This window comes from Odocoileus virginianus, chromosome 16, assembly GCF_023699985.2.
Source record: "Odocoileus virginianus isolate 20LAN1187 ecotype Illinois chromosome 16, Ovbor_1.2, whole genome shotgun sequence".
Taxonomy (NCBI): domain Eukaryota; kingdom Metazoa; phylum Chordata; class Mammalia; order Artiodactyla; family Cervidae; genus Odocoileus; species Odocoileus virginianus.
The window spans coordinates 11735704-11750880 of record NC_069689.1 but is presented as its reverse complement, the minus strand read 5'-3'; the positions used below and the strand labels follow the sequence as shown (position 1 = coordinate 11750880).

General features: G+C 50.2%; 1 protein-coding gene across 4 annotated transcripts in view; it reads left to right on the top strand.

The window, feature by feature from the left end:
* The window catches only part of EVL (Enah/Vasp-like), a 143057-nt gene that overhangs the window by 95961 nt on the left and 31919 nt on the right, over positions 1-15177 (top strand). For all 4 annotated transcript variants that reach the window (XM_070477842.1, XM_070477843.1, XM_070477841.1 and 1 more), the window contains exon 3: positions 7858-8035. In XM_070477842.1, the coding sequence (XP_070333943.1) occupies positions 7858-8035 (178 nt within the window). The remainder of the gene's footprint in view (positions 1-7857; positions 8036-15177) is intronic.

Genomic DNA, 15177 nt, shown 5'->3' with positions numbered 1-15177 from the left:
AATGATGTTTCATTATGTCCACTGGAAGTGTTAGCTCCCAAAGGTAGCTCTCAGGCTGCATTGACAGAAGTAGCAGTGCAGACGGAGGGAGATCGTAGTCCTGCTCTGCTCCACCATGAGCTGGTCGTACTTCACCATGACCGTCAGGGCCAGATCTCAGCACCACGTGGCCTCTCCAACGAGGACAGCGCCGAAACTGGTGAGAAGGCTGAAAGCAGTGCTAATGTGTGGAACAGTTGAAGAAGGAGCAAGCAATACATACTTGGAGGAGAGAAAAACTGAAAGGGGCATGAGCACAGTTTTCAGGTCTCTGAAGGGCTCCTTCTTCACATGGAAGGGAAATCTTTTTCTGTGAAGCCCGGAGAACAGAACTAGGAATACTGCATGGATACTACAATCAAGAAGATTTAAACTCCATAAAAGAAAGAACTGTTTTACAAGCATCCTATGGAAGAGTGTATTGCTTTGTGAGCCCACAAGCCAGCTGGCCATTTGGTAAGCATCCTGGGAAGGACATCCTGTCACTGGGTAGAGATTTGGATGTGGTGAGACCTCACATGAGGCCTTGGCCAGCCTGTAGACCCTGCAGGTTTCAGACCCAGATGAACTCGTGGGTCAGGAAGACTGTTGCCCACCATCAGCTTCTTTTTCTGTAAAGGGCTCTTGACTGTTCTTACTCAGAGGCCTCAGAAATATGTTGGACAGTATTTGGAGTTGCAAGGCCTTCCTTGAAGAGGACAGGGATTCACTCCCACTTGTTCCTGCACTCCTCAGAATAAAACATGTGCACATGTAATTGTGGACTGTTACATACACAAAACAATGTGACCTTTTAAAATAAATTTAACCTTCAGTACTTGTCTAGATTATTCCTGCCAAAGCTTGGAGAGTTAGTTTTAAAATAAAGCATGTAAGGACATAGGTTGAAAAGTAACAGGGAAGAAACATAAACCTTACAGACACTGACCAAAGAAAATGGTGTGACTGTATTAATATTATACAGAAGAGACTTCAAGGCAAGAAGTATTACTGAAGATAAAGGACCTATTTAATGATAAAAAAGCATCAGTTGGAAAGGAAAATATAACAATCTTAAATTTGTAGGCTCTAATAGCAAAAATGGGCAGTTCTAAAGGAAGAAATAGAGGAATCCAGAAGCCTTGTTGGCGATTCTGATGACACCTGCAAGAAACTGAATAAGCAGACAAAAATAAGCAGACATAGAAAATTTGAAGAGCGTTATTGACCAACTTGACCTAATCTACATTTATAGAAACTGTAAGCAGTCACAGTAGAATATATGATCTTTCAAGTGCACACTGAGCATTAACCAAAATAGACTACATTCTAGGCCACAAAGCCAATTTCAACACATGTAATAGGATTAAAATCATAGAATTTTTCTTTGATCACAGAGGAATTAAGCAGTATGCTGTTAAATAATCCATGATACCGAAATAAAAAAGAATTCACAATATAAATTAAAAAGTATTTTTAACAGAACAATAGTGAAACTGCAATGTAGCAAAATGTGTGGGATGAAACAGCATATAGGGAAGTGTATAGTTAGAAATGCATATTTTGGAAAAAGAATGAAAAGTCAATGACCCAAGCTTCTATCTCAAGAAGCTAGAAAAAAAACAAACATAAACCAGTAAAAATAGAAGGAAAAATTAAAACCTAAAATTTAATGAAATAGAAAGCAGATACACACTAGAGAAAAGGCAAAATATTTTTGTTTTTATTTTTTAAAAAGAGTCTAGGTAGACCTCCATGTATATGGTCACATGATTTATGACAAAGGTGCCATTGTACTTCATGGACTAAAGATGGTCTTTTCAACAGATGATACCAGAACAATCAGATATCAATACAAAAAAAAGAAAATTTACCCCCAGCTCATGCTGTACCCCCAAATTAATTCAAAGTCAACCTAAACATGAAAAGTGAATCAGTAAAGTGTCTACAAGAAGATTCATGAAAATATCTTCGTCATATTGAGGGGAAAATACAGGAAAGCATCTTTATAACCTGGAACAGGACACAAAAAACATTAACTGTAAAAAAAAAAGAAAACTGAAGATGGGGGTGGGGAGCCCCCCCCCAAAAAAAAGAAACTGAAGATGGACTTCTTTAAAGTTAAGGAGTTTTCTTTATTAAAAGCCACCATTAAAAGAGTGAAAAGGCAAGGGGCAGACTGGGAGAAGGGGTGTGTGTGTGTGTGTGTGTGTGTATGAATATGACAAAGGACTCATGAAGAATATACACAGAACTCCTACAACCTGAAATGAAAAAGGCAGACAGCCTCTTAAAAATGAGCAAAAACACTTGAACAAGAGTTTCACAGAAGAAAAATCAACAGTGGAAACAAGACATGGCAAATGAGCACATGGAAGTTGCTCTGCATCGCTATTCATCAGGGAAATACAAACGGAAACTGCTGAGTACTTACACACACATGAAGCAGACTGAAATTTAAAGGCTGAAAGTAACAGGACACCACATGTTGGTGAGGATGCAGAGCAGCTGGCGTTCCCATTCGTGCTGGTGGAGGTGTCAGTCAATACAGCCTCTTTGAAGAATGGTTTGCCAAATCCTAGTAAAACTCAATATACACCTACCCTATAACCTACTCTAGGGTAACATGCCCAAGAGAAATGAGCACCTGTGTGCACTAAAAGACCTATGTGAAAATATTCACAGCAGTTTTACTCCTAATAGCCAACAGCCAGAAACTATGAGAAAGTCCATCAACAGGAGAATGGATAAGTTTTACGGTATATCAAAAAAGAGAATATTATTAGCAATCAAAAAAACCTGAATTCTTATAAATGCGGTGACACAGGTGAATCTCATAGATATGATACTGAGTGAAAGAACATTGAAATAAGAGTGTGTGCTGTATGAATCCACTTCTGTGTTGTTCAGGAACAGAAGAAAGTAACTGATGGTGGCATTCGGAAATGTGGGCATCTCTGGGGAGGAGTGTGTTCAGTGAAGCGGATCCACAGCCCTAAGTGGACTTGCAGTAATGCACATGCTGTAAGGAGAGTGGACAAAGGAATGGAACCACTAAGTAGGTACAGAGCATTTTAAGTATCAGCCCATGAGGTCTGTCTGTCAGTTAATGAACACTGACCACCTCTCAGCAGATGGTCAGGTGACCTATCGGCTGTGTGTCATCCACACATATGTCCAAAGCACATTGCATGGACTCTCCTTTTTTAGAAGGCAGTTGGGATGTTTCAGAATAGATCTTTTCAAGTAGGAAATACCAGATGTTTCAATGATCATGTCCATTGATCCAGAAGTTCTGCTTTATAGGAATGTTCACACTGATATATTCACAAGGATATTCAGTCCAGCATAATTTGTAGTATTTTCATTTTACATATGAAGAAGTTAATGTCAGTAACTTTTCCAAGGTTATTCGACTGCAAAGTAATAAGGCCAGAATTTTAATCCTGAGCCATTTGACTCAAAACCCCCTGCCTAGTAATTGTACCTACTACAGTAGTTGTGTTCAAAACAAGCCCTTGTGGGCTGTGTCTGGCTAGCAGATACATCACTAGGTGAGCAGCCTGTAGACTCTCTGCTCTAGGAGCAGGGGCCTCTCTTGTGCCTTCGACGTGAAGAATCTGCCCGCAGTACAGGAGACCTGGATTCGATCCCTGGGTTGAGAACATCCCCGGAGAAGAGAATGGCTGCCCTCTCCAGTATTCTCGCCTGGACACTTCTGTAGACAGAGGAGGCTGGCAGGCTACAGCCCTGGGTCGCAAAGAGTCGGTCACGATTGAGTGACTGTCACTTAACTTCACTTCTCGGAATAGATGGGACAGAGTTGGCAACCCAAGGGCTGCAGTCAGAGGATAGGCCAGCCATATGCCTCAGAGAACCCCGAGAACTTCTAGAATGGTTTTCTGTCTCTCTCCCAGTCTAATATTGAAAGTCTCTAAAAATAGAGCATTGATTTCTAAGGCTTTAGGAGCTTAGAGCTAAGGCCAAGAAGGAATTATAGGAAGAAAGATTTCAACTCATGCTGGCAATCAGAAGCAGCACACAGTCCTAGGTTACAAGCTTGGCTTCTAAAATCAGTTCTCCTGTTACGTACCGTGTAATTTGGACAAGTCACTCATTCTCCCTGGGCCTCAGTTTTCCCGCCTGTAAAAAAGGAGGATTGAATTAGATACACTGTCTGGGAGAACACATGTGAATCCATGGCTGATTCATGTCAATGTATGGCAAAAACCACTACAATATTGTAAAGTAATTAGCCTCCAACTAATAAAAATAAATGAAATAAATAAAAATAGATACTCTGTCTGGTCTCCGAGTTCCTTAAGCCAGTACTTTTGGCCACACACTGTTCGTATATTCCGGATAGGCATCCACCACCCCCAATTCCCACTGCCACTAAGTCCCCCTCTAAGAGCATAGCCAACTAGAGATTTCAAACCATAGGATTCTAAATCTCACTTCCCCACGTCCTCCCCTTGGGTACCTGATAGATACACTGAAGAGTCTTTTTTATCCGCTTCAGTATCCCTCAGCCATTCTTGATATGATGTGGTTTCCAGGCCTCCTTCCATTTAAGACGTGGCCCTCTGTGTCCACTAATGGTGTAGCACCAAAGCCACTTGAACACAGGCTTTCTGGGACGGACTTAGCCGTGGTGGAAAGGGGGAGGATCTTGCCTCCCTCACGCTGGTCACTGCACTGAGATTAATGTGTCCTCTGAAGAGCCGTGTTAACCACAAGGCGCTGTGCTTCTTATCACGCGTGTAACCACAAAACCTCCAGCCCTTTTTCTGATGATCTAAAGCTGAACCCAGAGAGAGAACCACCCCAGGAACCTGGGTATAGATGTTGGCCCACACTGCACTGTCAGTGTGTAACAAGTTATGAAACAGTTGTTTCCTTAGCTAATTTAGTACACATGCTGCTCTTGTACTCTCTCTCTCTCTCTCTCTCGTTCACTCTCTCTTTTCACTGTAGGACAGCCAAACCTACCTTCCACCTGGCTAAGGCTTGGCGAAAAACGGCATTGCCCACTGTGCTCTGGCCTTGCTTCAGCCAGCAGCGCAGCAGGGCGGCGCAGTAAACCAGAGCTCTCGTCTTAGGGCCCCAGCAGCACACAGGGTGACCCTTCACTTCTCTGAATCTTTTCCTGAGCTCACCTTCCTGACCAGAGGCAGGCTTCCCTTGTGGCTTAGCAGGTAAAGAATCCGCCTGCAATTCAGGAGACCTGGGTTCGATCCCTGGGTTGGGAAGATCCCCTGGAGAAGGGAAAGGCTACCCTACTCCAGTATTCTGGCCTGGAGGATTCTGCAAAGAGTTGGGCATGACTGAGCGACAGTGGACTGACTTACCTCCAATTTCAGATCACAGAACCCTGGAGCTTCAAAGCCAGAAGAGAGCTGAGAACCCATCTCGTACCCCTCCTGAAGCAGGATCCTTTCCATTGTAGCACTGACAGCCGGCCATCCAGCCTCATCCAGACACCGCTTGCATATTTCCATCTCTAAGGGCCGAATATTTCTCAGTTAACACTTGCTGACAACTTGCTGTGTGGTAGCAGCTGTGTTAAGTGGCTTCATGTGCATAATTTCCCCCCCATTTCCTACCACCCTCCTCTGGCAACCATCCATCTGTTCTCTGTATCCATGAGAACATACGAGATAGAGCGTATGGTATTTGTCTTTCTCTGTCTGACTTCTTTTCCTTAGCATAATGCCCTTGAGATACATCCATGTTGTCATAAATGGCGAGATTCCATTCTTTTTATGGCTAAATAATATTTCATTGTGTATACAGTATACCACAGTTTTCCATATCTGTTCGTATATCAGTGGACACTTGGATTATTTCCGTATCTTGGCTGTTTTAAGTACTGTTCCGTGAACATGGGGGTGCACATGTGTTTTTGACTTGGTGCTGGTGGTTTGGTCACTAAGTCGTGTCCAACTCTTGGACTCCAAGGATTGTAGCCACGAGGCTCCTCTGTCCATGGGATTTCCCAGGTGAGAGTAGTACTTTCGTTTTCTTGGGGTAAATACCCAAAAGCGAAATTGCAGGATCATGTGATAGTTCTATTTTTAACTTTTTGAGGAACCTCTGTACTGTTTTCTAATAGTGACTATACCAATTTGCATTCCTACCAACAGTACCCAAGGGTTCCTTTTTCTCCACATCCTTGCCAGCACTTAATTTCTCATCTTTTAGATAATAGCCATTCTGACATGTGTGCGATGATAACCTCTTGTGGTTTTGATTTGTATTTCCCTGATCACTGCTAATGTCTGACATCTTTCTATGTGTCTGTTAGCCATATTAGTCCCTTATCAGATCTATGATTTGCAATCACTTCCTCCCACTCAGCAGACTGCCTTTCCATCCTGTCACTGGCTTCCTTTGCGTGTAACTTTTTAGTTTGATGTAGTCCCACTTGTGTTGCTTTGGTTTTGTTGCTCTTGATTTTGGTGTCAGATTCAAAAAAATCACCACCAAGACCTGTGTCAAGGAGCTAATCACTTTGATTCTCTTCTAGGAGCTTTATGGTTTCAGATCACAAGAATATGGAGATTAAACAACATGCTGCTAAAGTGGATTGAGGGACAGATCAGAGAGAGACTTGTAAATGCCTGGACACAAGCAGAAATGGGAGTATAACCTAACAGAACTTGTGAAATGGAACAGAAGCAGTTCTCAATGCTACTGCTAAGTTCATAGCAGTAAAGGCCTACCTCAAGAAGCAAGGAAAGTCTCAAACAGCCTCACTCTACACTCAGGGCACTGGGAAGAGATGAGCAAAACAAGCCCAGAGTTAGTAGAATGAAGGAAGCAACAGTGATTAGAGCAGAAATAGAGACTAAAGAGGCAGCAGAGAACAGCAGTGAAACTTAAGAACTGGTTCTTTGAAAAGATAAGCTGACAAGCCTTTAGCCAGACTCACCGAGGAAGAGAGAGGACTCTGTGCTCAGGTTAAAATGCCCATTCCTACTCAAAGCAATCAAGAAACTCAATGCAGTCCTTATCAGGATTCAATGGCATTTTTCATAGGGCTAGCACAGTAATACTAAAATCTGTAGGGAACCACAAAAGACCCCCATGGTGAAAGTGATCTTGAGAAAGAGCAACAAAGCTGGAGGCACCGCACGCCCTCATTTCAAACTGGATCAAAGACTGTAGTAATGTAAACAGCATGAGGCTGTCACCAAAGCAGGAACCAGTGGAGCAGAAGAGAACCCCGTCACAAACCCACGCAGATGTGGTTTATTAGTTTATGACAAAAGGATTCAAGAACATACAGTGGGGAAAGGGCATCCTGTTCAATAAACAGTGCTAAGAAATCGAGGGTTGTCCTTTTAATTAACAACCCTCTGGTTAATGCGTTCTAGACATTATGCAGAGAGCTATGGGAGCATAAATACAAATTAAAAAAGACTCGCCCTTAAAAATCTATATCTAGCAGTCTTGATGAGATATGTATCACACCGTGACCTTGGCAGTAACCGCTTTAGGTTGGTCGAGCCAGGATGACTATCCCCGTTTCACAGTTGGAGAAGCTGAGCCCCAGGGTGCTGCCTGGGGTGACAGGGCCAGGACCCTGGAACCCGACTCCCCGCTCAGGCCGTGACCACACAGCTTTATCAGTTTAATGAAATAACTGGTTTTCAGACCCTCGCTGTTCCGCTGATCGTGTTGAAGAGCTGCCTGGCAGAGCTCCCCCTTCTGATGCATCCACGTCCCCCTGTCCCCTGGTAGCCCCAGGGACACGGCATCCTCACCCCACAGCAGCTCTCCAGCTCACTTACCTTTTATTTATTTACGCGTATTTCTCTCTCTTTTCCCTTTCAGGTTGTGATCAATTATTCAATTGTGAAAGGGCTGAAGTACAATCAGGCAACGCCAACCTTCCACCAGTGGCGAGATGCCCGCCAGGTCTACGGTTTAAACTTTGCAAGTAAGGAAGAGGCGACCACGTTCTCAAACGCCATGCTGTTTGCCCTGAACATCATGAATTCCCAGGAAGGCGGTAAGTGGGGCTTTGTCTGGCCTGGCGCCCAGACCCCCCTCCCCTCCTTCCGCCCTTCCACGGCTCTGGCTCCCAGGGTGTCCTCGATGGCAGCTGCGCTGAGCTGATGTCTGGTGGATTCGCAGAGAAAACTACTGCCTGACTCTAGATACAAAGCGCTGCTAACAGTTTGAACAAGGAGAGAGACATTTGCATCGTTTCTGCCTGTTGTGAGCTGGAGATAGTTGTACTATGTGCCTGAAACTGGGTATCCAGATGTGTTTTACCTTTGTCGTCCTACTTTCCACATTCTCAGCACATATTTGGCAGAGTTTGGAGGGAAGAAGCAAAACTGTATTCTTGGATTCAGTTATTCCTAAATTTAACACACTGTTACTGAACACTTCTTGCATGTTGGAAACTGTCTGGGGCAAAATAGGTCAGAAGTGAATTGATGGAGCCCTTTGATTCACGGCACTTGGTAACCAAGAGAACATGGATGGACCCGTGAACTGCTAGCTATGACGTGTTGCAATAAGGGAACTAATAAGGTGTGAGCAGGGCAGGGGCTTCAGGAGCATGGAAAAGCAAAGAAGGGACTGCCCAGCTGGGCTCCGAGAGGTGGTGACATTTGAGCTGGAGTGTTGACGGGCAGGGAGCTCACGAGACGGGGGAGTGGGCATCCCAGGCAGAGGGAACGGCAGATACAAAGGCTCCTGGGCCTGAAAGCCCAGCCTGTGCGGAGAGGAGAGCGTGCAGTGTCTCTGGGGCCCATGGTACCAAAGGAAGGAGGCTGGACGTGGAATTGGAAGGTGGCAAGGGTTGCATAGGGAGAGGCTGCAGCCAACCTGGGAGACTTGGGGTGTAGACAGTGGGGCCAGGGTGGGGAGAGGAGCCAGCAGGAGCATCTGCAGGGCCAGTGAAGCAGAGAAGCAGAGGCATACGGGGCTCTTCTGGGCCATCTGTAGCATCAGCTCCCACGGGAGGACGGGGCCCTCCGGGGTGTCAGCGTCTTGGAAGCCAGAGCTGTCCAGCGCTTGGCTGAAGAACTCACCTCGGTGGCAGTGTGGGGCTGGGCCCAGGGTGTCCTGCTGGCCTTGAGTCCAGCACATGTCACTTCGTTTCTCTATGTCTCGGTTCGTTTTCTATAAGACGGGTGATATGGGGCTGTTGCTATGTGTCTGTACCCAGTCTCTTCCGTCGTGTCCGACTCTTCGCGACCCCAGGGGCTGTAGTCTGCCAGGCTCCTCTGTCCATGGGATTCTCCAGGCAAGAAAACTAAAGTGGGTTGCCGTTTCCTCCTCCATGGGATCTTCCCAACTCAGGGATTGAACCCTCATCTTGGCATCTCCTGCATTGCAGGCAGATTCTTTACCCACTGAGCCACCTGGGAAGCCTGATTGTGTGTTTAAATGAACTCAAATATAAGATGTTAGTGGGCCGCCTGACATGTGTTAATCTTCCAGTATTACTATTTATGAGTATTATTACTGTCATTGCTGCTGCTGCTGCCAGAATTAGAGCAGGAAGTGGGGAGCCATGGTACTTAGAAGCTGCAGGGAGATGCCTTTTAAATAACTGTTGTGCCTTATAGATCCGAGCTTTGGGACCTAACTTAAACCCTTGGAGAATTCTTTTTTTTTAATAACGTGTTTAGAGTATGCTTCCTGCAGGTCATATGCAGAACCGGTACTTGTCGAGCTCTTCCCCCACCATGAAAAGGCTGCACGGTTTATGGATTTTCTGCTGAGAATGGAGGCTGTGTGGTGAGGGACCACAGCGGTACTTAGTGGCGAGTGCAGCGCCTGAAATATTGGAGGCCCCAAATAAATGTTTATTAAACTGTCTTTTTTCCACCCAAGAGCCTTGAGCCTCAAGGTCGAGTGAGCTGAGTTTAAGGTTTCCGATCTGAGTGGCCTCACTTGCCCCAGGATGAGAGAGTTTAGCTTTATTTTATCTACATATAGAGATACATTAAGGAGGGAAAAAAGTTTTCATTTAATCAGATGGCTGGCTCAAAGCAACTACTATTGACTTTATTAACTTCACAGTAGAATCACGAGGAAATCAACTAGTCCAAGCCTCATTTTCAGATAGAGACCTGTGACCAGTGTGAAGAAATAACTGACTGTTGCCAGGTAGTAAGTCACCTTGGAACCCCGACCTCCTGCATCCCCTCCGGGCAGCACACTGTCCTTGTTGGGGTGGGTGGGTATGTGCTCACGCTGACGGGGGCCTGACCTGAGACTCTGCTCCTGAGTCCCTTCTGGCTCACTGGCCTTTGGAGGCGGAGAGCTGGGCCCACTGCAGACAGAGCTGTTTCCTCCCCGTGTGTGGCCTGCTGTACCTTACAGACGCCTGAAGTGTGAGCTCCTTGAGCTTGTGCAGAGGCGTCTGTGGGACCCCGACAGAGACCACAGCCCTCCGCCCCTCTCAGCCCAACAAGAGCTTCAGCTTCTGTGATAACAGAGCACCTTTTGTGTTTGCACTTCACGTAAGTGGATCGCACAGTGCGGGCATCGGGGTCTGATTCTCGTCCTTGACCTCACGTCTGAGGCACCCGCCCGCGGACCCGTGTGTGGCCACGGCCGGCCCGGTCCCTGTGGAGCGCGCTCCGGGGTGTGGCTGTGCCTGCCTGCCGGGTCGTCCAGCCCCTGGAGCCTGGGCAGGACGCAGGCAGCCTCCCCACCGCTCCCACTGGCCTCCCGCTGCAGATGATTGCCACGTTTCTGTCAAATGCCCTGCCTTGGGAAGAGCTGTCCCCCCGTCCTCGGTGGGAGCCGTTCGCAGTGCAGTGGACCCTTGAACAGCACAGCTCTGAACCGGGTGTCCACTGACATCTCCGGCTCTGCGTGATCCGCGGCTGGTCGTATCTGCGGGTGCAGAGCCAGCTGTGCGGTTACACGCAGGTTCTCGCCTCTGCAAACCAGAGCCCAACCCCCCACGGTGCTCAGGGGTCAGCTGTGGTGAGAAAAGCGTATGCTTGGAGCCACCAAGGTCTTGTATCAAGGCTTCAACCTGCCACCTGTGGCCTTGGGATAATAAACCCTACTTCCTAGGGCTGACGTGAAGATTCAGTGTAAGTGTTTATAAAGCACTTAGCATGGAGTGCCTCATATGTGATAAGAGTGTGAATAATGCTGGCTCTTCCTTCCGTCTCTGGTCTTTTTGAATGTGCTTGTCTTTAGGTTTCAACATCCTTGTTTGTAAAATGGGGTCAGAAGTACCACTTAAGAGTGTGGAGGGGGAAAAAAAGAGTGTGGAGGAGAGGATTCAGTTGCCCAGCGCGGGGCCGGGCGTCTGGTAATCAACCACCTCTGCCCTTTCCTGTCCTCATTGGCGTGTCCTAGTCCGAGCCGGGCATCCGGGGCCCGGGCTCTTAGAACGTGGACTCTCTAAGCCGCAGGGTCCAGCAGCCTCTCCCAACCCCCACCCTTGTACGTCAGGGGTGCCGCCGGTGCACCCCTGTGCGTGAGCAGCGCCGCCGGCGCGCCCCTGTGCATGAGAGACGCCGGCGCGCCCCTGTGCGTGACCAGTGCCGCCAGCGCGCCCCTGTGCGTGAGCAGCGCCGCCGGCGCGCCCCTGTGCGTGAGAGACGCCGGCACGCCCCTGTGCGTGAGCAGCGCCGCCGGCGCGCCCCTGTGCGTGAGAGACGCCGGCGCGCCCCTGTGCGTGACCAGTGCTGCCAGTGCACCCCTGTGCGTGACCAGCGCCGCCGGCGCGCCCCTGTGCGTGAGAGACGCCAGTGCGCCCCTGTGCGTGAGCGACGCCACCAGCGCGCCCTCGTGTGGTGCCGGGCCCAGTGTTTCTGGGTTTCCGGGTGCCGTGTGATGGGTGTGCTGAGGGGGGTTTATAGCAGGGCTCCTTATGACTGGGCGGATGGCAGAGATAATGATTATGGTAATAAGAACATCTGCACTTTTTCCTCAGAGCCCAGGAGTTGTGTTTGTTTTTACCAGAATCTTCTCGCACGTGCTCCTTCCAGCCGCTTCTTGGGCAAAGACTCCCGGTAACCGGGCAGCCTGGGTGCGGGCCCACAGGCCACCGCCGGGCCTTCGCTGGCCGAGGGGGTGCTCCCGAATGCCCCGCTTTTGTTCCTGCAGGTGTCAGGCCAGCTTCTGTGACACACGTTTACTCAGACGGCGAGTGGGGGCTAAAGGCTGTGACCTCTCTGCCATAGCTCTCCGGTGGAACTGAGACTCGTATCTAGGGCCCCTGGTTTGAAATCCAGTGTTTTTTCTACAGCTCTGCGCTGCCCCAGGAGGTCAGAGAGGAGGGTCAGCCAGCCGTGGGCCCAGCCTGACCCCGCAGCTCTGGGCGGTCGTCTCCCTTTGGGGACCCCAAGGGCTTGGGCAGGGTCGTGGGCGTGGCTCGTGGCGTGTTACCGCCACTACAGACAAAGGTCCAAGGTCGCGGGCCTCAGTGTCGTGGGGGGTCTTCATCGTCCGGACTCCGCACCGCCAGTGCCCTTACCTGGCTTCCTCCGCTGCCTTCCTCAGTGGGCGCCCACCACCGTCTGGTTAAAGCTGCCTGTTATCAGCCAGGGGAGCCTTGTTTATGGGCTGTACTTTGCCTCCAGGCCCGCCCGGGCTTCCCTCCCCGCCTCAGTTCATTCTCTGAGTAGACATCAGTTCGTGGGTAGGGTTAGGGTTCCAACCCTGATAAAGGCAACAGCTTCTGACCTTAAACAGGCCACTTCCTGGTGTTCCCGGTCTCCCCATCCCTGTAAAGAGGGGTACAGATTTGGTCAAGATCTCTGCAAGTCCTTCTCGCGCTCGTGGTTTAGGTTTTAGGTGCGCTGTTTGGACACAGTTCACTCCTTACGGACGTGTCCCCATGGCCGATGCTCAGAGCAGGGAAGGCCCAGAGAACAAACTGGAATGGTGGAATGTCCCTCTCTATCTCCCGGAGGACCTAGCACCTCCAGGAGACAGGCTCCCTCATCACCCACAGTCCTTGTTTATTACTGGAAAAGAAAATGCTAACGAGCACACACAAATTTCCACGCTTGAAGTTGTGTTCACGGGAGAGGGGTCAGGAGCAGCTCCCCCCACAGATAGGCCGTCAGACCTCAGCTTGGACTCCCCCAGCCTCAGTGTCTCCGCCTGTAAAATAGGTGGCCAGGCCGGTCTCAGAGGCAATCCTGAGAAGTGAAGTTGCTCGGTCCTGTCCGACTCTTTGCGACCCAATGGACTGTAGCCTACCAGGCTCCTCCATCCATGGGATTTTCCAGGCAAGAGTACTGGAGTGGGGTGCCATTTCCTTCTCCAGGGGATCTTCCTGACGTAGGGATCAAACCCAGATCTCCCGCATTGCAGGCAGACGACGCTTTACCCTCTGAGTCACCAGGGAAGCCCGCACATTTGTGGACCGCAAAGCGCGGTGCGGGTGGCAGGAGTTGTGAAGACTGACCGGCCTGTTTCCAGCAGGAGGTGGCACCTTGGCACCCTCGGCTCAGGGTGAGGAGGAGCGTCCTGAGGGCCTTGGTGCAGGCTGAGCCGCAGGGGTGCCTCGCGGGTTGGTGGCTGCTGCTGTTGAGGGGCGCGGCTTGCCCGTCGGAGGCAGCTCTGTGTACAGTTGGGGGTTGAGCACAGGGACTCTCAAACCGGCTATGCTGTGGAGTGCACATCCGACCCTTACCTGACACAACCAGAATAGCTACGCTTTATCTCTTGGGGCTCTGCAGAGAAAGGAAAGAAACCCCTGGGGGCGTGGTGCACCTCCACGCTGGCCGAGTTTAAGCATGTCTCTCAGAACCTAGCGGTGTGGCCTTTTCTTACCTGGTTTGCTCATGGTGACATCACTGGTACCTGTCAAGCTGGTGATGGACGTTCTCCCAGTCTTTCCAATGTCTGTGTCCTTAGCTGATGCCCAGCGTGGCATCACTCCCAGTGGGCAGGCGCCCAGGCCAGGGTCTCTCCCCAGGAGTGAGGCCCAGAGCGTCTCCTCCCGTGTCCTACCTCTTAGCTTCCTGGAGTGGGGCTGGATCCTGCTTTTCGTAAACCTCTTTTCTTCTGAAAATTATCTTAAGTAAAAGAAATACTGAGCTGTCTTCCTCTCTTTCCTGCAGAGGCTGTGGGCACTTCTACCCCCACCCCACCCCAAAGTCACTGGGGACACCCACTCTCTCCTGGCAGTTCTGCTCCTGGCCGCTCCCCGTCCCCGCTCCTGCCTGCCCCCTGGCGGCCACTTCCTGCGCACCAGCTCCCCGGGGCATCCTACTGCCCGCACCCACAGTGACTCAGCAGGGCGCCTTCCCCAGATCCCTGCCTGGCGTCCCCTCCTGTCCCCACACATCCAGCCCCGCCCGTCCTCTGGGAACCTTGCTCTGCAGACAAAGCTGTTTCCAGCCACCGTGGCAGGATTCCCTGTCCTCCCCCGCGCTCCGTCGTGATAGGTAGCACCACCTGCCGTGTGCTGTTGTCCCCAGCATGTGAGTCCAGCCTGCCTGGGAGGACAGAAGGAGTCCTGTCTGTCTCTGACCCTCAAACCCAGCCCACCGTCTTAACTGACAGGCTCTGGCTGCATCCACCAGGTTAGGTGAGCACACCTGGGGTCTTGCTGGTTTGGAGACCCCCCCAGACCCCAGACTCATGTGTGTTCTCTCGCTTTCCCTCCCCTCCACTCCCCGGGCCGCCTCCCATTTGTTGACATGCATTTGTGCACATGGTTTGAGCCCGAGACTGGTTCATCTAGACTGTGAGCCCGTCAAGGGCAGGAGCCCTGACGCAGGGCTGACGGTCCCAGGTGTCCGGGAGAGGGTGAGCTTGTGAAACCTGTCTGTCTCTGCCTGCCTGTCTGTCTCTGCCTGCCTGTCTGTGCCCCACGTGCCCCTCCTGCCGCCACGCCATCCTCTGCCAACCAAGACGCCGTTTCTGGACCACCAGCCTATGGAAGCGGGCGCGAGGCGAGGGGTGCTATCTGTGGTTGAGGACACGGCAAATGGAACTGTCTCACACAGAAATCGCACCCATCTCCTCGGCCCGCCTTGCACCACCCAGACGGACGGCGGAGGCACCTGGAGGCACCTTCCCAGCGGGCAGCCGCGTCCTCACCGGCCTCCAGCTGCTGTGGCCTGTGTAGGCGCATCGGACGTGGAGTCAGATGGGGCTGGGGTCCGGCACTGCTCCTGCCGCAGGGTGCCCTCGGGCAGGTCATTGGGC